This window comes from Geotrypetes seraphini, chromosome 11 (genome assembly GCF_902459505.1).
Source record: "Geotrypetes seraphini chromosome 11, aGeoSer1.1, whole genome shotgun sequence".
NCBI lineage: Eukaryota > Metazoa > Chordata > Amphibia > Gymnophiona > Dermophiidae > Geotrypetes > Geotrypetes seraphini.
In genome coordinates this window covers 139,926,511-139,952,045 of record NC_047094.1, presented here as the reverse complement: position 1 = coordinate 139,952,045, position 25,535 = coordinate 139,926,511, and the positions used below count along the sequence as shown (strand labels likewise).

General features: G+C 41.5%; 1 protein-coding gene across 7 annotated transcripts in view; it reads right to left on the bottom strand.

Moving 5' to 3' along the window:
• The window catches only part of TOX2 (TOX high mobility group box family member 2), a 219,752-nt gene that overhangs the window by 6,617 nt on the left and 187,600 nt on the right, over positions 1–25,535 (bottom strand). For all 7 annotated transcript variants that reach the window (XM_033914248.1, XM_033914241.1, XM_033914246.1 and 4 more), the window contains 3 exons: positions 16,144–16,371; positions 5,108–5,188; positions 1,095–1,502 (listed from right to left, as the gene is read on the bottom strand). In XM_033914248.1, coding sequence (XP_033770139.1) covers positions 1,095–1,502; positions 5,108–5,188; positions 16,144–16,371 — 717 coding nt within the window. The remainder of the gene's footprint in view (positions 1–1,094; positions 1,503–5,107; positions 5,189–16,143; positions 16,372–25,535) is intronic.

Genomic DNA, 25,535 nt, shown 5'->3' with positions numbered 1-25,535 from the left:
AAATTTGTCTTCAGTTATAAAACTGATCAACAAATATGAGGAACTGGTTCGGTTGTGGATGTGAAAACAGCAGGATGTCCTGAAAGTGTTGTCAAAATTCCAGGAACCTCAATTTGCCATCATTCACAGTAATTGCACATTTCGAGAAGCATCATGCAGCAGATACTCATGAAAGATCTGCATCTGCATGCTTACAAGGTTCAACTGACGCAAAAACTGCATCGAACAGATAACCTGCAATGCCATGCATTTGTTAATTGGGTGGATAGCAAGAAGTGCACAGCAATTTTTTGGAGAAAATGATCTTTAGCAATGAGGTCACCTTATTGGGTACGTGAACAAACAAAACTGCCAGATTTGGGCCGAAAAAAATCTTTGAGTGATTCTTGAAGAGCCAATGCATGCGCCACGAATCACTGACAGTGAATGATGTACATTATTGCAACATAATGGAGTTTTTGTGGTCTCAATTGGAAGACATGTTGTTCCAGCAGAACGGTGCAACTGTCACAATGCATGCGAAACAACTGAATTGTTGCAAGACCGTGTCATCTCACACAATGGTGACAAGAACTGGCCACCGAGATTGTGCGATCTGACACCATGCAACTTCTTTCTTTAGGGTTTTGCAAAGTCTCACGTTGATGCCAACAACCAACAATTCCTCAGCTGAAGCTGCGTCTTTGTGGGAACTGAGCTGCAATTATGTGAAAACGTAATCGAAAATTTCATCAACAGTGCAAGAGTGTGCCAGCAGAGTCGTGGGGGACATTTGTCACATATTGTGTTCCACACTTAATTACAATGTGCGTACTTTATACTAAAATAAAAATATCAGCACTTTTGAAATAAATTATGCCATTTATTGAACAATTAAATATTGTGCTCTTATTGGGACACCCATTACAAGTAAATTGCTATTTACTTTTAAGTAAATGGTCTGCAAAATAACCCTATGAGAAGTGTTAAGGTTTTCTGAAGTGCTCTATTGCATTTTTCAGCTTCAACGGTTTAACATTTTTACATCAAAGCTACTCTATTTTAGCAGGTATGTATTTTGAAGAAGGAGGCTGATATTTTTTTCCACAACTCACCTGCTGTCCTGGAGGTGAAGAATTCATTGGAGGCTGTACCTGCAGAGCCATGGGAGAAGATAAGATGGAGGGCTGTTGTACCTGCTGCATGCTGATTGGCTGGTTGAGGAGAGAGCTCTGTGGATGGCGTAAGGACAGCTGCTGATGGAGGGGTGGGCTAATCTGGAAAGAAGGAGGAGGTGAGGCACTGATACTGGGCAACATAGATTTGGAGTTGAGGGTCCTAGGGAGGTTGGCATGAGGATGCCCACAGTAATTCTGAAGATCTGATGGAGAGAGAAAGGACCCCAAGCTTGGATATGGTGATGAAGCTTGTGCTGCCATGTTGTACATTGACTGTTTTGGTAGAATCATTTTTGAAGGTTGGTTGCATTGAGGACTTTTGGTCTCAGCCTGGTCATTATAACTCTGCAGGACAAAGGATGAAAAGATATTTGCTTCAATTCATGGTACAACTAGGTTGATCAAATACGGTAAAAGACATTTGTTCGAAGTCCACAATCTTGGAGAAATGCATGATCTGGATGTTACATATTTCTAATTAAACACAGAGAGACAATTCCTGAATTTATATTAATGACAATCCTACTGCATTGCTCAGAGACCTTTCTATGATTGTCTCTTCCAAACTATCAAGAACTGTATAATGGATACATGTGGTACCTGAGCCACAAAGACAAGTCAGTTTAGAACCTGTTACTAAAACACATTCTAATCTAGGCTTAATGTACTTTTTTTACTGTAGGAATTTCCCCAAGCCCTGAGCCACTTGAGCCTTGCAAAATATTAGTGCAGGAGAACTTGGCAGCTCCTGTTTAGAAGGGATAAAGGAGAAAAGTCCATATATGGCACAGAAAACAATGTGCACTCGAGAGTTTATAAATACACTTAGCGCCGGGGTCCATGGCAGTTTTAGGCATGGGGATTTACACCAACTGAAACCTGGTATAATTCCTCACACCTCGCTGAGGCACAGATCAGGCACATTCTGTAACTGTGTGCAAATCATTGGAAGACCCATGCCCCTCCCACAGCCACTCCCCTTTTCAGATTCATGCAGTGAAATTTTTACACACCTCTTTATAGAATATGTCTAAAAAGATGCACGTGTAAATTCTAATTATTACCAATTAGTCCTGATAATTACTTGTTACTGCTGATTGGCTTCTCTGCTAGCTATCTGAACTGAGGAGACGCACCCTACGTTGGCCGGGAAGGCACTCGGGCAGTGCGGCTGACTCGAAACTTCTGTGTTTCTACAAGCAAGTCTGCTTGTGAGGCTGTCTGCATCTGGGCTCCGTCGGTGACGTCACCCATATGTGAGAATAGCTGCCTGCTGTCCCTGGCTAACAACTGTTACGGTAAGTAACTGTGCTTTACTGCTGATTGGCTCATTACTCAATTAAGTTTTACACAAAAATTTGGATGCCACATTTGTGTACGCAACTCAAAGCGCCATATATAGAATCTGGTGGAAAGTGCATCTGCGTTAAGTCTGTGCTATGCAGTTAGTTCCAAGTTCTCTAAACAGTGCCGTACGTTAGGCAGCAGAAGGTGCCCTACCCTTGCCTAACTTTTTATTTTTTATTGAACTTATATAGACAGATGTGGACCAAATTAACATCACATATTTACTACAAAGGCAAAGGTATCTGTAAATTAAACTGAAGTCTGACAAGTCAGTGAAGCCGTCCTCGCAATGTGCAGCGGCTGCGAAAAGGGAGAACAGAATGCTAGGAATGATTAAGGAGGGGATCACGAGCAGATTGGAGGTTATCATACTGCTGTACCGGGCCATGGTACAGCCCAAATCTGGAATATTGCGTCCAGCACTGGTCGCCGAACATGAAGAAGGACCCTGTACTGCTCGATAGGGTCCAGAGAAGAGCAACTAAATTGGTTAAGGGGCTGGAGGAGGTGCCGTACAGTGAGAGATTAGAGAAACTGGGTCTCTTCTCCCTTGAAAAGAGGAGACTGAGAGGGGACATGAGACTTAGTAGATAAAGACAGGTTGTTCACCCTCTCCAAGGTAGAGAGAATGAGAGAGCACTCTCTAAAATTAAAAGGAGAGTGGTAGAAAACTGGAACGCTCTTCCGGAGGCTGTTATAGGGGAAAACACCCTCTAGGGATTCAAGACAAGGTTAGATAAGTTCCTGCTGAACCGGAACATACGCAGGTAGGGCTAGTCTCAGTTAGGGTGCTGGTCTTTGACCTAAGGGCTGCCGCATGAGCGCACTGCTGGGCACGATGAACCACTGGTCTGATCCAGCAGCCGCAATTCTTAGGTTCTAATAGTCACCTCAAAGTCTCCAAACCTTGTTAAAATTTGATAAATTGTGCTAATATTTATTGTATCGCTATTCCAAATAAAATATCTAATAACCTAGCTTCTGATTTTTGCAAAATATGTGATAAAGCTAAAGACCTAACTTAATCATTTTAATTGGTGTTCACTGGCACGGGTAATTTCATGTATAGATATGAGATGAGGGTGGGATATAAATCTTTTAGGTATATATTGTTATGGAATTATCAAGTGATAATGTAATATGTTGTGTTCATATTTTAATGTATACTTGATGTATATGTTAAAATGAATAAAGATTTTGAAAACAAAAAACAATTAAAACCTAATTTTAAAAATCATAAAAAAGGACACCGTAATTGTGTGTACAGAGGTGCCTCTTGGCATTGGGAATGTAGGCCTGCAAAATCATGTCCTGTGTTACCGGTGACTATGTTTAACGGTAGCCGTGATTCTGCCAAAGGTGCCATACCGTGATTGACATGCCATCAGCGGCATTTTTGTAGGTGCTCTTTGCAGAATCCGGCCCCCAGTGGGTGCTAATCAGAACAGGTTAGCTGTTTAACATTTCCACACTCATGCCACATCCCCTCAGAAAAAATCTTTTGAAAAATATTGTGATTTAGGAGAGTGTGGCCTAATGGTTAGAGCTACAGCCTCAGCACCCTAAGGTTGTGGGTTCAAATCCACGCTGCTCTTTGTGACCCTGGGCAAGTTACTTAATCCCCCCATTGCCCCAGGTACATCAGATAGATTGTGAGGCCACCAGGACCTGAATATAAACCACTTACCGTAATACACTTTGTCCAAGTGGTATATGAAATCCCAATCCCTTCCTAATTAGCATGTGCACAGGAAGATATGGAAACTAGACAGGTTTGAGGAGCAGAAAAATGGAAGAAAGTTTCATGTGAAAAATGAATATAGGGCTTGGAGTAAGAAAGAAAGGAGTAGAGAAAAGAAATAGTGAATGAACAGGAGGCCCTGGAAACAGAGTTCAGAGCACAGAGACTGAACAAAATGATTATAAAAATTAAATCACCAGACACCAAAGGGAGGAAAACATATCGGTTCTGAGAATTTACTTCTGCTGTCTACATACTGGAGGAAATGTGAGGGGGGGGGGGACGCTTTATGTTATTAATCATGCAATTAAAAATTTTAGGTTCAAACATTTTAATTATTGAAAAATGCACAGCCAGAAATGCAGAATTTACCAGCCTTGATGAAGGAAGTGGAACTCCTTAAAGTTGTCAAATTTTTAGTCCAGTTACTGTTGCCCTTTTATATCTGGGTGTGTTATCTTTACCTTTATGCAAATGAAGGGACTGCAATAAGGTTTCCAGGTTTAGCCCCAGAAGTGTGAAATGTGGCCACTGACCTAGCCTAACCAAACCAGCTGATGTATATATACAATAGTCTTTTCATGCGTTAATCGCATGTTAGGGCTTAAAGGGGATGGGATCTGATGTACCGTCTTTCTGTGGTTACAATTATACACAGGTGCTTATTCTGTACCCTTCACTGAAAGGGTCCCTTATATCTTTGTGAAGACTGTTTGCATGGACTGTTTCCTACTACATGTACTGAAACTGTTCACAGAAACACGCATGCCTGAATTTCTAGGTACATATTAATCTAGCAAGCGAGGTACATTGCATGACAAGCTGCTTAATCATGACTTGCTAATGAGCGTTACTATGTTACCTTGGACAGAAGGCTTGCTCTATAGGCCGCCAGGGCCTTCAAATACTCCTTTTTGGCAGCTTCAGTCTTCCTCTTGTACGCCTGAAAAACCAAAAATGACCAACTGTTAATAATAAAACTGAACACACCATTGACTCAGATTTCAAACCAATTTGCAAGAGATAAAGTCTCAACAGGAGAAGCTTCAGAAGGTATGAGCAGCACGAACGGCCTCTGAATTTTTTTTTTTTTTTTTTTAATGCTATGCATCCTTCTAGCACATGGACCTGCCGAGTCTCCGAGGGCAATTCCTCCAAATGGGTTAGTTTTGCAAGTTTCAAGACAGGAATGAACCCCACTCCTACGCCAGGGTGTGCGGAGTATGAGCTACATTAAAGCAGGAGCCTCCTGATTCAGCGAGTCATCTACCCAAAATCAGAAAACTCCCATGAAACAAAGGAGACTCGGGAGCCACTTGCAGGTGTTCACTAGCAGCTTCAAATCTCGCGGTTGGCATTAACAGGCAGGGAGTGTCACTGTGAGTTTTGAAACTCTTCCCAGTTGTGGTGCAGAGCGAGAGGAGTGGATCCGGGGAAGTGGGGTCAAAATCTCCTGCTTAAAACTGCATCCTTTTAGCAGTTCAGCTCTGTCAGCATAAAACAGTGTGACCCAGGTCAGAGCAGATGAAACTTTTGGCTTCTTGGGAAAGAACATTTTCCTCTATTTTTGTGATCTGTTCTGAAAGCTTGAATGCCCAAATACCACAGAATTAGGTGAGACGGATGCAGTTTTTTACCACACGGCGTTTATTTTTGCAGTTGTGTACATAATTGCACATAATGCCTAAATGTTATAGCATGTAAGTGCAAGGGGCAGGGGGCATGGGTGGGTTGCACACTTACCTACAAAACCTATACAGCACGTAAGTGATTGCCAACATTTAGGTGTGAACATTTATTCTTGTCAGAAACCAGGCCACATAATGCAGATTTAAGCTAGTTTTCTATAATGGAATCTGGCCGCGCAGACGCTGTCAGAGTAGCACCTAGCATTTTGCCACCCAGGGGGGTAGTTTTGTGTGGCTAAGTCCTTTCATACAATTATCTCATACACAGTGACTAGAAGGCAGATACTTTTATATAATCTGAGGATGGGTGAGGTGAGGAAAGAGTTTGGGCAGAGTGTAGGTGGAGTCACAAAATATGCGCAAAGTTTATACATGTGTCCTTTGCCCTCTAACAGCTGCGGCTTCACTGATCTGCATTGGCTGCTGCTAGAAATGGATCTGACCCAATATGGTATTATGCAAATGTTTCCAGAGCATCAGGGTAATTCTATATAGCGCTTTGTAAGTTAATAATAATTAAGGACCACAGTGCACTTAGGGGCTCTTCTAGAACTGGGCACCTAGGTGATCTAGTGTGTAACTGGAAAGTGGGCGTTCCCTGGGAGGGGCTTAGGGAGGTCATGTGCATTCCAACTACTTAAGTGCATGATTTATCGAATCCTGTCAGTTAGATGCTTTGTACCTGGGCACCTAAGGGTTCAAAGGAGGAGCTTGGCCTGGTTCCGTCGCTGGCAGTGTTCAAGGCCTATTTAAAAGCCCAGCTCTTGGAGAGTGCTTTCAACTCCTCTCACCTTGGCTTCTGCATCCCCTACTCTCTATGTCATGTCTCCTCTGTCCAAGTTAGATTGTAAGCTCTTCCGAGCAGGGACCGTCTATAAATGTCAGAATGTACAGCGCTTTGTACTTCTTTCAGTGCTATACAAGTGATAAGTAGAAGTAGTAGTCAAAAGCGCTCTGACTATTTCTGCATGTCCTCTGTTAAATAATACTGTCAGGTGGGTGACAGACTGCTGCATTTAGACACCTGCCATAGAGCAGGTGTACGTGATGACACCTTTATTTAGGTATCAAATTGCTGATTTATGCTTGCTGTTCTGCAACACTAGATTAGCACTTAGATTTTGGGTGTCTAACTTGAACCATCTTTTATTGAATTGACCTCTGAATGACTCAAATCCAGCACCCTTGTTAGATGGAAAACTGGCACGTCATTTTTATGTCCATCTAACTTTTTTATTTTAAAAACTTATGTGATTAGTTCCACTATTACCTGTGTAACTGTTCTGAATATTGACCTGAGGGATTCTCCCTCCCTGTTACGCAGCACACGGTAAAGGTGTTTCATCCAGAAATGTATAAGACCCATGCAAAATGCTATAGCTACCAGATCTAACCTTGCAAAAACCTAAGCATAGGTGGTGGAACTAAGGCGTCAGGGTCATTGTTTCGAATCGGAGCTGGTTTTAAGAAAAGTTTAGACAACATTTTCCTGGAGGAAAAATCCATAGTGTGTTATTGAGAAAGACATGGGGGAAGCCTCTGCTTGACCTGGATCGGTAGAATAGAATGTTTGAAATTCTAGAATCATGGTACTCTTTGAGATTCTGGAATCTTGCTATTCCTTGGGATTCTGTATGGAATGTTGCTACTCCTTGGGTTTTGGTCACATACTAGGGACCTGGATTGGCCACCATGAGAACGGGCTACTGGGCTTGATGGACCAATAGTCTGACCCAGTAAGACTATTCTTATGGTCATAGAAGGTTTTCAGCCTCCCAATTAATTCCAGTACCCTTCATTCTAAGGTAAATTCTTCACAAGCCCATTTAAGGGAAGGGACTAATCTGGAACCGTTTTCTTTCATTCAGAGCCTTTGAAAAAAAAAAAAAGGTAAAGAATCTCCGCAGATTTCATTAATCTTTTTTTTTCCATGTAAATAAAAATATTTTCCATAATTTTGGCCAATACTTTCCATTGTCTTAATTTTCAGCCAATTTTTTTTTTCTGGTTCCAGATTCTCAACTATCTAGAAAAAGTTGCCACTCTGGCTAAGCCAGCAGCTGCTGCTGTCTCTTATATTTGGCAAGAGGATCCGTATGGCACTAAATGGAACAGGGAGAGAGAGTACTATGTCTAATGCGCGATTAGAAAAAGGGATTAAAAAGAAGATGGTCCCCAGGAGACCTGGCTGCAAGAAGCATGTGTCACTGTTGTAATTCTCATACCTCTGTGTCTCAGCAAAGTAGCTAGTAATTTTGCCATAATGAAATGTTCTTGTTTGATAACCAGTTAATTAAAGAAGACAATTATTCTAAACCCTGCTGACACCCGCACTGCCACTGTGTGTAATGTACGCAAAACGACTGGCGCAGATATTGTTGGCGTTCTTTCATCCTTTCTTGGTTGTGGTTTTTGTTCCTAATCTTCTCTACGGACAGCCAGTGCAGAGTGTGGCTGCTTATTTTACTTTTTGCTGTAGCTGCATCAAGCAGGCTTTCTCGAATACTTTGAGACGGCATGCTTCATTTGAACTGCTACAAAGTTTGCAATTTATTGAAACCAGAAGGACGCATCGTACAGAAACACAGAGCTGTTTTCTACTGAGACATATTGTATAATACTGATTAAAAAAGGCATTGCCAACTACCCTATACATTCACTTCATCATACATCTGATGTATATTTTTTTACTAAATTGAACAAATCACAGGCTAGAAATAAATCTCACTTGCTAGAAAATGAAATGAAACTGTTTCCAGAGCTAAATCTGACACACTACCACATTTCCAATAATGTTTACATTACTTTTTCCTGGGAGACCCACAGCTGCCTGAATTTTATACATACACAGTTACAGGTTTTTTAAAATTTGATATACTGCCATTATTAACAAAAAGTCAAATCAAAGCGGTTAACAATAGATAAAAATCAAAGGGAAATAATTTCAAAAACAGCAATAAAATAAACACAACAGAGAAATGTATGCTGTACAATTAACGATGACAAGGGCAGGAAAGGTTTACAATATCAAGAGGTAAGAACAAATAAGGTAAAAACAGGCGGATAGGGGGGAAAAATACAAGAAGAAAAAAAGCAAAGGAAGAACTAAACTGAAGTGTTAAGAACTAGGGTCAAACACCAGTTTGAAATAATAGGCTTTCAAATGTGATTTAAATGATTTTTCTGTGCGCAGATATAGCAAAAGGGAGTTCCAGAGCTTTGGGACCATTACAGAGAAACTAGAATCTCTGTAAATGTCTAGAAAAAGCTGCCTAATTGATTGGAGGAACGCAGCTCCCTTCTAGGAAAGTATGGAATCAGATGAGAAAATAAAAATAGAGAAGAGCCAGAATCCAGTATCTGAAAAGTAAGTAGGTTATATTTATAAAGAATCCTGAAGCAGATGGGAAGCATGTGCTCAGTTTTGAGAAGTGGAGTAATAAGGTCGAATTTTGAGCGACGGTAGAGAAGCCTAAGTGCAGTTGGGGGGGGGAGGGGATGTCAATAATCAGTGTAAGTTATTTAGGTAGGATCAGCTCAGATAATCAGTGGCATTTAACCGACTGTTGAAGGTCAAGGGAAAAAGGTTGTCCATGTCATATGTTGCCTTTCTGTGCCCCAACCAAAGTGGTTGACATTTACATTCAGGCACTTTCTCTGTCCCTAGTGGACTCACAATCTAAGTATGTGCTCATAGCGCCTCGGCATGACCCAGTGAGTGTAGGGACGCTCTGGGGATGGAGCAGGGTGTTACTTGGTTTATTTATTTGTAGTACTAAGTTCATGCCTTTTAGTAGCAATTTCCAGTCCAGTAATACATAATAATAAAAGGCTAAGCACGCATGCGCTGTCGAAAATCCGTGAATCCTGGTGGCGTGAGCTGTGCTTCTGTGCCAGTGCTCACGGCGCCTGCACTAGCGCGTGTGCCAGCGACTCCTCCCTCCCACTGCCGGTCCTCTTCAAAGCGGCCTGCTGAGGTTCGCCAGCCACTGTAGCGAACCTTGCAGGCCACTCTAGCAAATCCAGGGAGGCGAAGGCGGGACGGAGGCTGCAATCGGCAGCGGCTGCTGCTACTCCTCCAGCCGCCTAGCTCCTCTCCGCCAGCCCCGGCTGGCAGCCCCCTCTGCCCAGTCCTCTCTGCTCCGGTGGCCCGTGCAGGAGAAGGAGCGGATGAAGCAGGGAGACTGTGCAAAGGGAAACAAGGGGGTTGACGGGACGGGAAGGGGAAAGGGAGGGGAAGGAAGCCGAGGAATCTCTAGCACCCCTTAATGTAACGGGCTTAAAGACTAGTCTATAATAAAACCCTAAGCGCGCATGCACACTTACAACAGCATGATCTCTGCCTCCGTGATATATAGCTCCGTGGCAATGTTCGACACATTCAGCTGGAGCCTGTGGCGGTTTGTGTGCGGCGGACCCTTTTCTTTTTGGTTTTGTTTCGATGGGCAGCAGCAGCAGCAGTGGACCGGGGGGTGGTGTTTGAAGCGGTGGTAGGCAGCAGCAGCAGGGACCAGTATGGGGGGGGGGCAGGCTTCTGCGCTAGAGGGAGGCAGGCAGGCTTTAGCATGACAGATAGGGAGGGAGGTAGGCTAGCTTCCGGGGAGGGGGTGGGAAAAAGGTTGGAAGGCAGTGAGGGGGGACATAGGAAGGAGCACTGGGGGCACTAAGGACACAGGAAAGAGGCACTGAGGCACTAAGGACATGGGAAGGGACACTAAGGACACAGGAAGGAGGCACTGGGGGCACTAAGGACATGGGAAGGAGGCACTGGGGGCACTAAGGACATAGGAAGGAAGGAGGGAGGGAATAGAAAGGGACAATTGTTGGGCCTGAGTGTAGAAAACGGCCAAGGAGAGAGAGAGAGAGAGACAGACAGAAAGAAAGACAGCAGAAAAGGAGAGAGAGAGAAAGACAGACAGACATATGTACTCTAGCACCCGTTAATGTAACAGTCTTAAACACTTGTTCTATATAATATGCTATGTTAGGTGCAAATTAGGCAGGAAATAATGGCATGTAAACACCATAATGGGAGGGAAATGGCAGTTAAGTGCAAAAGTGCCCTTAGGTGCGATTCTATAACTGGATGCCTAAGTGTTCTCCTACATTCACCTGGGAGGGTTGTGGGTGTTCCCACCTTTCTTCCATACACGTTATAGAATTCCTGCCGTTATTTGCACGACTGCAGCGTTTAGGATCCACCATTCATCTGTTCACCTATCCGACAATAAAAGCCTGCCACTACAAAAGATTCTTGGACAGAACTCTTGCCTTCCAGGCAGGCAAATGGAACGACTGGCTTAGTAACGTTTTCGCGCACTCTTCATCCTACTTCAGTTTTATAAAACTATTAAAAACAAGTCTGTTCAATCGATTTGTTAACTAAGAATTTATTCAGCACTGCTTATTCAATCCTGTAACCCTATGAACTTTTTAGCTTTCATATTTTTTATTATGTAAGATTGTATTGCTGACTTTGATTGTAACCTCTTCGCTGATTGTCCTGCACCTCTTGCTGTAAACTGCCTCGAACTTATATGGCTTTGGCGGTATATAAGAATAAAATAATAATTATTATTATTTACAGTAGCCATAGACACAGCATAAATGGCCGTGCGTTAATGTGGACATTCTAGAGTTCTATAGCAGATCTGCTGTACAAAAACACTGTTCTAAAACACTAGCTTAGTGCCCAGTTTTTTGGTGCGTAACTTGTAGCGCCTTTTAATGAACTGATTCACGACTGGAAAGCAAAAACGGCTGTTCTAACCGCCATCAGGTAGTTGTCCGGGTGTTGGTCTGAATGTTGCTGCTACCAGGATAAGTGTTGGTGGCCGCCTAGTCTACAAATATTCAACACCAATATCCAGGGATGGGTGGCTGATGAATATTTGGGTAGAAAATGCCTATGGCCGCCAGCTGACCATTGTGAGGTGGACATTGCCCAAGATAATATAGTAGATGAAGGTAAATAGAGACCTTCCCCAAAGTCACACTCATCAATTCATGATTAAACCAACGCCAAATATGGGTATAAGATACTTGATCATGCTCTTTGAAATCTCCTTCACTTTAGTTGGCAAGAAGTGTCTGTTTGAAGAGGCTGTTCCACCATAGCTTGTGAAATGGAAGCATGCAGTGGGCCCTTGTCGGTGTGATTTAAGCAACATGACATTATAGAATTTCTGACGGTGGAAGGAGACCCTCAAGCTGAGATTCACCACCACAGGCAGGTTGTTTATGAAGATGATTATCCTAATCTAGGTACTGTGTGTCATTCCAATTACAACTAGTATTGTATAGAGCAGTGTCTCAAACTGTGGGCCATGGAACAATGGTGTGACCCATAGAGATTCCAGAATTTTACTTTATTTTTAAAAATTCCCTTCATAGGTATACACTAGAATAGATACCATGTCACGTGCGTCTGTGTGCTTAAGGATACAACCGCCCAGACAAGCATCATTCTTTGATGTGATTGGTCCTTGAAAACTAATGGCAAGTAATTTTAGTTTTATTTTTTATACAGTAGTTATTCTAACTTGAGCAACAAAGCAATCAAGGCTTCGTTACCGTTTGGATCTTTTTCTCTTTGCGAACTTGGATTTTCAGCTTTGACAGAAATTAAATTGAAAAAAAGAACGACTGTAGTTAGTGATTTTCTCTGTTTAGTGTGCCAGAACTAAGAGTTTGAGAGACACTGGTCTAGAGGGAAAGTATGTGCTTGCTTTCCTTCATAGAACAGGCACTGCATAGGTTCCTTGTTACAGAATCACCTAAATGTTAAGGAGAAAAGCTGAGCAGTGACAGATGCACTGTGGAATCATGCTTGGACCAAAGGCCCTGAAGGAGTATTCTTATCTTATTCATTAATCTTATCAGAATGTTACACAGAGTAAGAATTACCGAAGTTGGTTGAAATGGCCATTGCCCAAGTCATGCATCCGGAATGCTTAAAAGCTAGAAAAGCAATTACATATACAGTAAAACCTTGGATTGCAAGTAACTTGGTATGCAAGTGTTTTGCAAAACATTTTATTACATTTTAACTTGATATACAAGCAAAGTCTTGCAATACAAGTACGTACAATATACACACATCACATCACTACTGAGCCGATGGTTCTTCTCTCTCTGACGCTGCAGGAGGGTAGTGACTGTTCTAAATAAGCGAGGTCTTGCAATACAAGTACGCATAGTATTTGTATTAAAGTTTTTGGGTTGTGAAACAAATCTGAGTTTCCATTATTTCTTATGGGGAAATTTGCTTTGGTATACTAGTGTTTTGGATTACAAGCATGTTTTTGGAACAAATTATGCTTGTAAACCAAGGTTTTACTGTATTAAAATAAAGGCAGATCTTTTTTTCAAGTGAAGACAATCGAATTATTTTGTTTTTGCCCTTCTAAAGTTCTTATTACATGTGAAATAGTTGATGCTGAGCTATCAAAGCTCTGAGACTCAGCAAAAACCTGTAAATCCTCCAAGCAAGTTGCGTTAACTTTTCAGTCCTCTATGTGTAGTGAAGAAAGAGTTAAGGAACAGACAATACTGTTGCCACTTTGTGAACAGGTGTCCTTGAACAAAAGCCAAGGGCAGGCAGATTGATCATGCTGTGGAATACGGGATTGCCAATCACCAGGCAACAAATATAAATAATAACAGCACAAAAGAACGGGAAATGAAGAATTTAGATACAAGTGTGTCAGAGAAAATGAAGATTCATTGTGAAGAGAGCAGAGGAGGGGACTAGAAAACCAGGAACTGAGGAAGGCAGTATTAACAGAAAATGCAAAACGCTTGCAGAGGGATCGAATTGAGATGATCATTTACAAGAACGCTCTGCCAGTACCATGACAAAAAAAAATCCTAAATAAAAAAGGCCATTGCTCAACGGCACTTCTCTAGTTAGCGGAACCTGCAATCCGGATTAGCGCTACCGATTGGGATTCCCAGCGGCACTGCACCTGGGCCAATTCTGTACTGTAGCTGCTAACTTTTACATACTGAATATGTGCAGAAATGAATAGAATAGCGGCATAGATGTGTATAAGGATGAAAACACCAAAATTCCGCCAGCTATTTATTGACTGATTTATATCCTGTCCTCCCCAAGAACCCAGAACGGGTTATCAACAGCCTATATCTAGGCGGCATTACAATAATAACATGCACAGAATATGACAAACAGGACTGGGTTACAGGTGAATAACCTCATTTTAATAAACCGCCCGCAAACACTCCTACAGCCACTTCATCCCCCAACTCTGGAACCAACTCCCCCCACAAATCAGATTACAGAACTCATTGATGACCTTCCGGAAAGCGCTAAAGACCCTCCTCTTCAACTAAAATTACAACTGCGATCTACCCCTTAAACTCCTCCTTCCTGAACCTTTACTTAAATTACTGCATAGTCCATTCTTAACTTGTACTTAAACTGCTGTATAATCCTTGTACTTGAACTACTGTATAATCGCTGTACTGTCCAAGTATACTCCACTATGAATGTTTGCTTGTAGGCCGTTCTGAGCTACCGGGAGAACGGGATAAAAATCGAAATAAATAAATAAATAGATCTTTACAGTACAATTCAACATTTCAACTTTATTGAAATGCTTCTAAAAATAATGTGGTTTTAAGGATTTTTTTTGAATTTCTGAATATCCGATAACGCAATAAGACACATAACAATTAACAAGGAACAGAAGACTAAAGGGTCCTGTGAGATGCATTTAGTTCAGTTGTTCTGGATTAGCAGACACTTGGAGAGAGAGTCGGTTGAACATCGATTCAGAATCTAGTGGTTTGGGAGTAACAGTCCGAATGCTAGCTTGTCCTGAGGAGTCAGGGGAAGAGGTGGATTTTTATTGCTTTTCTAAAGCTCAAAAGTCCATCAAGGGATTTGATGTTAGGAGGCAGCTGATTCCAGCACCTTGGTAAAAAGTGAGAGTATGACCTTCGTCTGACATTTTCTAGTTGGAGGCTCCAACCAGGGGGAATTTAAAGAAGCATCTCCTCCTGGGAGCGGAGGGGTCTGTTTGGGACACAAGGTGGGAGTTTGGCTGATATGCAGCTGGATGCCATGTTGTATAAGGGCAGGTACTACTGATTATACTTTCCCTCTGTACTATCTGCTATAATTCTATCCGACCACAACTGTTTCAATTAAACTAAAACTTCATTTTATAGACTGAGTCTTCAGCCAAAATGGTACTCGACTCAGTTTATAATAATGTAAGTATAATACATAAATATAGAAGAATGGCTGAGTTTCCAAAGGGTTTAGTAACAAGTATTAACTGGGCTCGCTCTCTGAAATGCCCTTTCTGAAATCGGGTTTTAAGACCTTCCTATTTCTAGATGCCAAAGACCTTTTTACCTTTATTATTTCACTTTCCTATTACAATTGCACTTCCACCCTCCTTCCCTCTGTGTCTAGTAAGTGAGTTTGTCTTAGTACTTTCTTCACGTCTTTACCCTAACTTTTTTTTTTTTTTTTAAATAAATCTTTATTCATTTTTAAAACTCACAGTAAGTGTAACATAAAATACAATCATTTATATACTTTAACTTCATTTAATATATCATTAAATTCTAACTTGCATCAAATATCCACCCTCCCTTATACCCAACAATTATTCATAAGCAAAAGAAATCATAAAATATTCCCACCCCCCACCCCACTCTGGACGTGTATGAACAAAAGGAAAAAAAATATTTATTCTATGCAGTAATTTCAATCTTGTTAATGGCTCCCAAATAACCTGAAATTTCTTAAAATTTCCCTACTGCTACTTTTAATGTAAATTGCTTAGAAATATTTTATAAGCGTTTTATCCATTTTTAATAAAACTTGGAAACTTGGACCTTTAACTTCCTTTACTTAGAAACAGAGAAAAATGAAGACAGAAAGCCTGTGCCATCTACTATCCTTTTCTCTCCTTTAGAGAATTCAAATACGGTTCTTGTCTCTATTTCACATATTCAGTACCTTTTCCACAAAAAGGTATTTTTTGAGGTTACTTCTTAGTTTATCCCCTTTTACCCTCAATTGAAAGAGACTCGCCTCATGTCTACCGGGTGACTGGCCCTGCATAACAGCAGTCTATCCCGATAAGGCCCCTCATTAGGCATCATATCAAGACATTAAAGTTGAGCGTGAAACTTGATTTGACAGATAGGTGCCAGGCAGTAACTTCACACTCACCTGCTTTTGTTCTTCTCCCAGACTATCCCACATCGATGCTACGATTTTAGAAACGTCTCCAAATGTGGCACTTGGATTCTGCCCTTTGATCGCTGCCTGGGTGTCCCTGAAGAAAAGTGCGTAAGCTGACACGGGCTTCTGGGGCTCATTTGGGTCCTTCTTTTTCTTCTTTTTTTGACTTTTGGGTTTTTTACCCAAATCTGTTGAAACCTTCTTCTCACCAGTAATCTGAAATATCAAATACAATTAATTTGTGGCAATTTTACCCTGAAACATATTTGGATCAATAATCAAAAGTGCTGATCTAGGCAACAGCACTTACAATCCTGATGACTGCTGCTGACCAAGATATTCAGAGTCTCTATCCGGATATTACAGAGGGTTAGGCTATGGCTGCCAGAAGCTATCCAGGCCTGAATAACTCCCAGCTCTGACCGGATAGTGCCATAGCGGTTTTCCAGGTATTCAGGAGAGCTTATAAGGTAAAATCTTGTATTATAACTATGGCAAATCCAACCTATAAACTGTCTGTGTGTCAATTAGGAGAAAACTTGTGCTGGAAAACTTTCACTGTAAGAATAACCAGGGTAACTTATAACCGGAAAACTGTATACAGTGGAACCTTGGTTTACGAGCATAATTCGTTCCAGAAGCATGCACATAAACCAAATTGCTCATATATGAAAGTGAGTTTCCCCATAGGAAGTAAGGGAAACTTGCTTGATTCATGCCCCCCCCACCCTCCTCCGAGGCCACTGGAGAATCTCGGAGAGAGTGAGAGCATGCGCAGATGCTCAAGGCCCAGGCAAGAGGCAGGATCTTCATGCACTGGCACATCCTGTGGGCTGCGTGCCGTTGCCAGATGGGGTAAGGCTTCTGTTTGGGCAGGTGGGGGATGCCGGTTCGTGCGGGTGAGGGGAGCGATGCTCGTAAATCGAGTCAATGCTCGGTTTGTGAATTGCGATTTGCGAGAATGTTTTGCTCGTCTTGTAAAACACTCGCAAAGCGTGTTACTCGCAAACTGAAATTTGACTGTATTAGTATTAGACCCTTAATATGTGTCTAGCTAGGAAAAGACTTGTATCAGAAACTTGTACTGAAATTATGGCAAATCTAGTGTAAATTGTAACCAGTTAACTATATAGTATGTATGTTTAACTTGTAATTCGTTCTGAGCTCTTTGGGGACAATGAGATAGAAATTGAAATAAATAAATAAATAAATAATTCAGGAGCTATCTCCAGTTAAACGCCATTGAAAATCTGCCTGGGATAGACTGGTCAGAAGACGTTAAATGGGTGGGAGCGTCTCTTACATGGTTAACTCTTGCTAAAGTTGTGTGTTGTTGGTTTTTGTTTTTTTTAAGGACTTTTTGATGTTGTTATTATACTCTGCCTTGTGAGGTCTCTTGACTGGATTTGCTGGAATTAAATTTTATAATTAAATATACAAACCAGCACCATAGCCTTTAAAAACCCTTTCAGTACAAGAGCAAAGGTTAACAGAACTTTTGATATAACTTAATGGATTCTATAAACGTCCAGTGCTAAAATCTGTAACAATCTGATTTCCAGCGACATTCCTCACTCTTTTCTGGGATGCTCAGTCCCTATAGCAGGGGTAGGGAACACTGGTCCTCGAGAGCCGTATTCCAGTCAGGTTTTCCAGGATTTCCCCAATGAATATGCATGAGATCTATTTTCATGCACTGCTTTCAATGCATATTCATTGGGGAAATCCTGAAAACCCGACTGGAATACGGCTCTCGAGGACCGCAGTTCCCTACCCCTGCCCTATAGCTACATCAAAACCATTCAATGTGGTTTAACTGGCCAAGAGCCTCTTCTGCCTGGCTCAATGCTAGTCTGGGGATACCTGCTGATATTCAGTGCCACTCAATCTCTACTCCAAGGTCCTGATTCTGTAAACAGCATCTATCTTCTGGGCGCCATTGGGTGTGGTTGTCAATCAAACGCTGGGCACCGTTTTATAAGTGCTGGTGCCAGTAGGCATTGAATCCTTAGGCACAGTGCCTTTTAGGTCAGGGTTTTCTTGGCCTAAATGAGTGCGCCTAAGTCAATCCACATCCAAACCATGAATCTGCTCCAACCATGCCTACTTGCTGGTAGACACCTTGGTGTAGACGCCTACCGGCAAATTCATTCGTTAAAATTGGTTTTTAATGGTGCTTCCAATTGTCAGCACTGATTAAGCAAATTAAAAAAATTTAAGTTAGGTGCCTAATTGTAGGCGCCTTTTTTTAGAATCAGTGCCTAACTGCCTAAACTGAAACTGGCTCAAGGGGCGGAGTGAGGAGAGAGCTGGCACTTAATTGGTTAAGTGAGTCAACCAAATAGGACCATATACATGGCAGTTCTATCTTTGGCTGATTTAACTTAACTGGTTAAATGCTGGCTGCCCCCACATTTCTGGCTAGTCAATGCTGGTACCAGGACCTATCCAAGCATTGAATATCCAAGTCTAAAAGCCAGCTGCAGGTGAATATTTAACTCTTTGCTTTTATAGCAGATAAAGCTCTAATATTAGTTTCCATGAGAAAACTCTTCACTGACTTAAGAAATCAGAGGTGGTGGCCTTACTCTCCGTACTTGAAATTTACATGTTAAGCCTGAGCCACAAGTGAACAAATAACAGCTGAAATACTGTACTCATGGTTTTGTTTTGTTTTTTGCTGTATTTTGCATCGCTGTAAGCTGGGTCAAGGACATTTGTGAATAAGCTTAGAGACATGTGATACTGAGAGTACAGTTACACTTTATTATTTATAATCTGCCTTTGTCCAAGGTGGAGAACAGCAAAACATACACAATGCATAAAACAAGCCCAAAAAATGCATAAAGAAAAATACAATTTAGCATGCTTAAAAGATCTACCTGCCTGTTTCTCAGATCACCTTACAGTATTTTTTTTTTCTTATTGTTTTCTAGATTTTTTTTTAAAATGAAGATGTGTTTCAGTGTTTCCTTTAAGCTGTGCAGGATTCCTCTATTTACATTCTTGCCACTGGGGAGCGCTGTTTCAGTATCACATTTTCAATAGCGAGGGACAAGTAAGTCATGGAGGAATCCACGGAACCTATTTGTCATTAGTGATCAAACACATATTGGCACAGCACCTCCCACTGGCAGGACCACGATTGGCGGACTCGCACTCAACTTAGAAAGGTCATTGGTGGATTTACTAAGGTCATGCTACCTGTTTTTAAAGGTTTTTTCTTTTCCTTCTCTACTGATTATCCTAGGTATTGGCCTGGTTGATTCACTCATATTAAAAAGATAGGCATACCCAGTGGTGGGGGGAGGGGGCCCGTCCGCGCACCCTGGGTGCCATCTTGATGGAGGCGCCAGCTCCCATCCTCCTCTCTACTTTCCGCTCCTCCCCCCTGCCACGCGTCTGCCTTCAATTCACACCCCCCCCCACCGTACCTCTAGCTTTCCATTGGCGCGAGCAGCAACTCTAACCTTCTACTCACGTCAGCGCTCTCTCTGATGTCACTTGTAGGTCCCACGCCTAGGAAGTGACATCAAAGGGAGAGCCAACACCAACGCTGCTCGTGCTGGTGAAATTAAAGAGGTATGGGGGAAGGAAAGAGGCAAAAGTGCACGGCACTGGGAATACTCCCCTCAGAACAGCATCAAAAAAGCAAGAAGGTCCTTAGTAACTCTGCCACGTTAACAATTGTTTTATTATTTATATACCACTTATATCCTAAGTGGTTTGCATTCAGGTACTTTATCATATTTCCCTCAAACTCTATCTAGTGTACCTGGGGCAAAGAGGGGATTAAGTGACTTTCCCAGGGTCACAAGGAGCAGCGAGGAGTTTGAACCAGGCTGTAGCTCTAATCCCTGTGCCGCACACACCTACTATTATTATTTCCCACTTCTGTTATTTCTAGAATGTTTTTGCCAGCACAGCTCTGTTCTCCACTGCAATAACTTGTAGTGGAGGAGATTTATAGAGCATAGTAGAGAATGACACGAGGACAGATTTTCCCCCGTCCTTGCAGGAGCTCATTTTCCCGTTCCATCCCCACGAGTTCTTTTCCTGTCCTTGTCCCATTCCTGCAAGCTCCGGTCTCATCTGCAGGAGCCTCAAAGGCTTTAACATCCTAAGTAGCAACATTCTAGAGCTCAGCTTGTGATGTCATAATGCCTCATTCCACCAATGCCTAAGCTCCGACCTCATCCGCACAAGCCCCAAGCGCTTTCAAATCCTAAGTAGCAACATTCTAGAGCCCAGATTGTGATGTCATAATGCCTCATTCCACCAATGGCTAAGCTCCGTCCTCATCCGCACAAGCCTCAAACACTTTACTATCGTAAATGTCCGAGGCTTGTGCGGTTAAGGCAGAGCTTACAGGGATGGAACAGGGAAATTGAGTTTCTGCGGGGATGGGGAAAAATTTGTCCCCTATGTCATTCTCTAGAGTATAGCTCTATATAGGTATGCCTAACTAGAATCTACTCTACACAGTAAAGAAGACCCTACCTTCCTTTATAGAGTATAGCCAGGTATATATGTGCATACACAGTTAGGTGTTCAAAGTCATAGGTCAAAGTACTTAAGCAAAAGCAAGGGTACAGTGAAGGATACATTAAAATGTACTTAAGTGAACGTAAAAAGTTATTGCCTAATACACCCTCTCTTTTGCTAACTGCTAATGCATTCGTTAGCGTTTAGTGCATAATACTTTTGGAGTAAAAAGTAAAAGTACTGCAACGACAATGATTGTTTTTATCCCAACGTTATTAGTGTACAATTCAATCCACTTTATTTTAGTAAAATTAAACTTTTGAAAATAACTTGTCACTCGTGCGAGTTTGCTTGTGAGCCATTAATCCAGCCCAGCTAAAAAGGGATTCAAGAGTCTGCTAAAAGTTCCTTCAAATCAGGCCAGGTTGCAATAATATTGATGTCTTCTGACTGGCTCTGCAGGTTTTGATCAAGGGAACACTTGACCAAGTCCATTCTTATCATTATCATCTGAATTAGAAGTACTGTTATCTAATTCATCACTCATGCTGTCCAGTTACAAAGAAGACTTTCACAGTGTTGAAATCATTATCTGTTGTCGTTCTACCAATTTTTCATCTGATGGAAAACTCTGAATATCTTTGAGAACTGATATAAGAACATCAAATGGTCTTAAAGCCAGATGACATTTTTTTCAAATACTCTATCAATCCAGTGGACAGTCAGCCACCCCAGTGTAAAATTTTCCATGGAAAGACCAGCAGTCCATTGCGATAGAGACTTGTTCATCTCCACTTTAAAGTGACCCAACTCATCACTGTTCAGTTTGGCTGGAGACCAGTAACCAATTCAACAAACACAAGTAACTCCACAGTTCTTATAAGCTATATTCACTGAACAGCAAAGTGTAAGATAAAAAAAATCTATTATTAGTATGCTGAGGATTTCAATTGCAATATTCTTTTTCCGGTTTTGCTGTTTCATTTGGTTTATTGAGAAATTGTCATTTACAGCTTTCTTCCGCTTTTACTTTTAACTGCAAGCATCAGATGTAACTGAGTAAAGATAGTAAGAAGACACAGGAGGATTGCGAAGACCAGCAACGTTACATAAACACGCTTGAGAAATGGGCTGCGACGTAGCAAATAAAGTTTAACGTGGATAAGTGTAAGGTGATGCACGTCGGTAACAAAAATCTTATACAAGAATTCAGGATGTCCGGTGCAGTACTTGGAGAGACCCCCCCAGGAAAGAGACTTGGGAGTACTGGTCAACAAGTCAATGAAGACATCCGCGCAATGCGTGGCAGCGTCGAAAAGGCAAACAGAATGCTAGGAATGATTAAAGGGATCATGAACAGATCGGAGAAGGTTATCATGCCGCTGTACCGGGCCATGGTATGCCCTCACCTGGAACACTGCAGAAGTTTTTGAAAACGAAAGACACACGTTAACGCACTAGAGTGTGAGCTAGCATTGAACGCTGATATTAGGCAGGAAGGGGAGGAGCCAGTGAGGATTTATCCCTTTCCAGTGTGGTTGTTCAGTTAACATACTTCAGAATGCATAGGGATCTGAGGCTCCTTCCTCTTTTGAAATACTATACACATTAACACACACTGAAGACAGGGTGGGTAAGAAGATATTTCCCTACCGTTTTTCCCTGATAAAGAGTATATCTACAACATACAAGAAGAGGTATTTTTGACCCTTCTCCAATGAGAAAATTGACCATTTAAATCCACTCTCTGTTTTCTGTCTTTCAACCAGTTCTCAGTCCATAAAAGGACATTACCTCCCATCCCATGAATTTCTAATTTCCTCAGAAGTCTTGCATGAGGTACTTTGTCAAATGCCTTTTGAAAATCCAAATACACAATATCAACCGGTTCACCTTTATCCACATGTTCATTCACTCCTTCAAAGAAATGCAGTAGATTGGTAAGGCAAGATTTCCCTTATGTTATCCTGTACTTTAGAAGTAAAAGTGATCAAACCATTTTCTTAATGTAGAATAACTAGTTTTATTTACTTAAATACCTGCCTAGACTCATGTGGCAGGCGAACATAAGTACATAAGAATTTCTGCTACTGGGTCAGACCAGTGGTCTATCGTGCCCAGCAGTCCGCTCACGCGGCGGCCCTTAGGTCAAAGACCAGTGCCCTAACTGAGACTAGCCTTACCTGTGTATGTTCTGGTTCAGCAGGAACTTGTCTAACTTTGTCTTGAATCCCTGGGGGGTAAAGTGTGATAGGTACAGAATAGGGAACCTTGATTAGGAAGGCGATGAGGTCTAAGAAGTGACCAGCAAGATGGATGAAAACAGAACATTTGGAGGAGGTCCAGGTCAGAGAAAAGAGTCAAAGAGGGGAAATTTTTGATAGGACATCTAAGTCTGAGTGATGTCCTGAAATCCAGTGGCAAAAAGGGCAAACAGAATGCTAGGAATGATTAAGAAGGAGATCACAAACAGATCTGAAAAGATTATCATGCCGTTATACTGGGCTATGGTATGCCCCCACCTGGAATACTGTGTCCAACACTAGTCGCCGTACATGAAAAAGGACATAGTACTACTCAAAAGGGTCCAGAGAAGAGCGACAAAAATGGTTAAGGGACTGGGGGAGTTGCCATACAACAAGAGGCTAGAGAAACTGGGCCTCTTCTCTCTTGAGAAGAGAAGACTGAGAGGGGACATGATTGAAACATTCAAGATATTGAAGGGAATTGACTTAGTAGAGAAAGAGAGTTTGTTCACCCTCTCCAAGGTGAAGAGAATGAGAGGGCACTCGCTAAAGTTAGAAGGGAAAAGATTCCATACAAACAGTAAGGAAGTTCTTCTTCATCCAGAGAGTGGTAGAAATCTGGAACGCTCTTCCAGAGACTGTTATAGGGGAAAACACCCTCCAGGGATTCAAGATAAGGTTGGCTAAGTTCCTACTGGAACAGAACAGAACATAAGCAAGTAAGGCTAGACTCAAACAGGGCACTGGTCTTTGACCTATGGGCCGCCGCGTGAGCGGACCCAGCAGCGGCAATTCTTATGTTCTTAAAAGTCCATTTTTGAAACCGCAAGACGTCTATCTTTTTTTTTTTTTTTTTACATGACCAATCTAGGCGTTTTGGCCCTTAGTGCATCTATCTTTCTTGGCCACTTTGAATTAGCATTTTCTGATTAATAGATATGACTCGTAATTGTCTGTTCATAGCATACTTTTATGATTATATAATCATGTGTGTATATTGTAAGCTACCTAGATTGGTAGATGATGCCTTATAAGAATTTTAAAATAAATAAATAAGACCACAGCCTAGCTATGGAGTATATGTGCAAAGTACTGTTCAGTCTGACATGATGCTATTTATACTGGCTGTAAATATTTATTCATACTTGTTTTGTAATGTGATTTAGTGCCTAATCAGCGGGTCAGACTCCGGCTCTAGCAGTCTTCAAATCCAGGCTAAAACTCCACTTTTTTGAGGTTGCTTTCAACCCCTAACTTCCACTCATCATAAAATTACCTATGTCCATCCTATTGTTCTCTCTGCCAGAAACTCCCCAGCCCCTATATGTCCTGTCTCTCCAAATTAGATTGTAAGCTCTTCTGAGTAGGAACTGTCTTTTAAATGTATAGCGCTGCATATGCCTTTCAGCGCTATAGAAATGATAAATAAGAGAAGTAGTTTTCGGTACTCAAGAATAAGCAAGAGAATAACTCCAATAGGGAGGAATGCTCTTCTGTTGGTATGGCCTAGGGAGAGTTTTTGTGGAAGGGGAAGGTAGATGTTAGTTTCCTAGAGGTATGGTGATGGGGAACGGCCCCATAGGGAAATGGTGGCCTTCTGGTTGGGTGATAAACCAGTGACAGGGGGCGGGGGAAGGCCAGGAATTGGTATCAGCTCTTGGAGTTGACTGTAGCACCAGTGGGATGCAATTGCGTTTCCCATGGGATGCGGTCGAATGTGCTTTTGCAAATACTGCAAAAGAGTTAATTACCATGGTATCTGCATATTTAATATACAGTATGTGGCTATTAAAAGTTAACCTAAATATATAATTTTAAATTTGGCATTAACATGTCCTAGTCTGGCAATTCTTATGATCTTTTGTGCTAAATCTCTTTTAAAATAGCATGAGAGGTAGGTAGCTCAGCTGTTACAGTATTCCTGTTGTTTTTACACCCAGCCCACCGAGATGAGTTTCTGCAACTTTTGACCTACACAAGGAAGGAAGGAAAGCAAAGAGGAAAAATGACTGGTTCCAGGGAAAGGCAGAGCACATTAAGAAATGGTCAGAGACTCCAGCACTCGCAATCCCTCATCATCTGTGTGTCTCTGAGCATATGGCAAATACCAAACAATTTGCAGATGGCTTTTCCTTTCTTCTGGTTACCAAATGTGTAGTTTGAGTAGTGTTTTGCAGAATCCAAACTATCTATCTGGAGTTTTAAAGAAATTCCCTTGTCTAGGGTTAAGAAACAGTTACCAGGACTGTGGAGTCGGAAGTAATTTTGGGTGGAGATGTACGAGTAGTAACTCTGACTGCATTATAATACACAGTCGAGGTATCATTTTATACTAATCTATTTTTTTGTCCTGGATCTAAAGTACTGGAAAATATAAGTTATATCCTGAAATTTTTACCTAGAGATGTTTTCCTGATGGTTCCTGACTTGCCACCAACTCAAGTCAGGGTTGAGAGGTGGTTCTCTGCTCTGAGAATAATTAAATCAGCTTTGAGGGCAACCATGAGGCAATTCTTTTTCCAAGGATAAATTCTTCAAAGATTTATTAAAACTATTAAATGCATAACAATATTGCACCATTTTTTATTTTTTTTTAAAATCAGGTTCTTTGTTTAAACTTCAAATATATTTTCTGGTCTATTAGTCCTA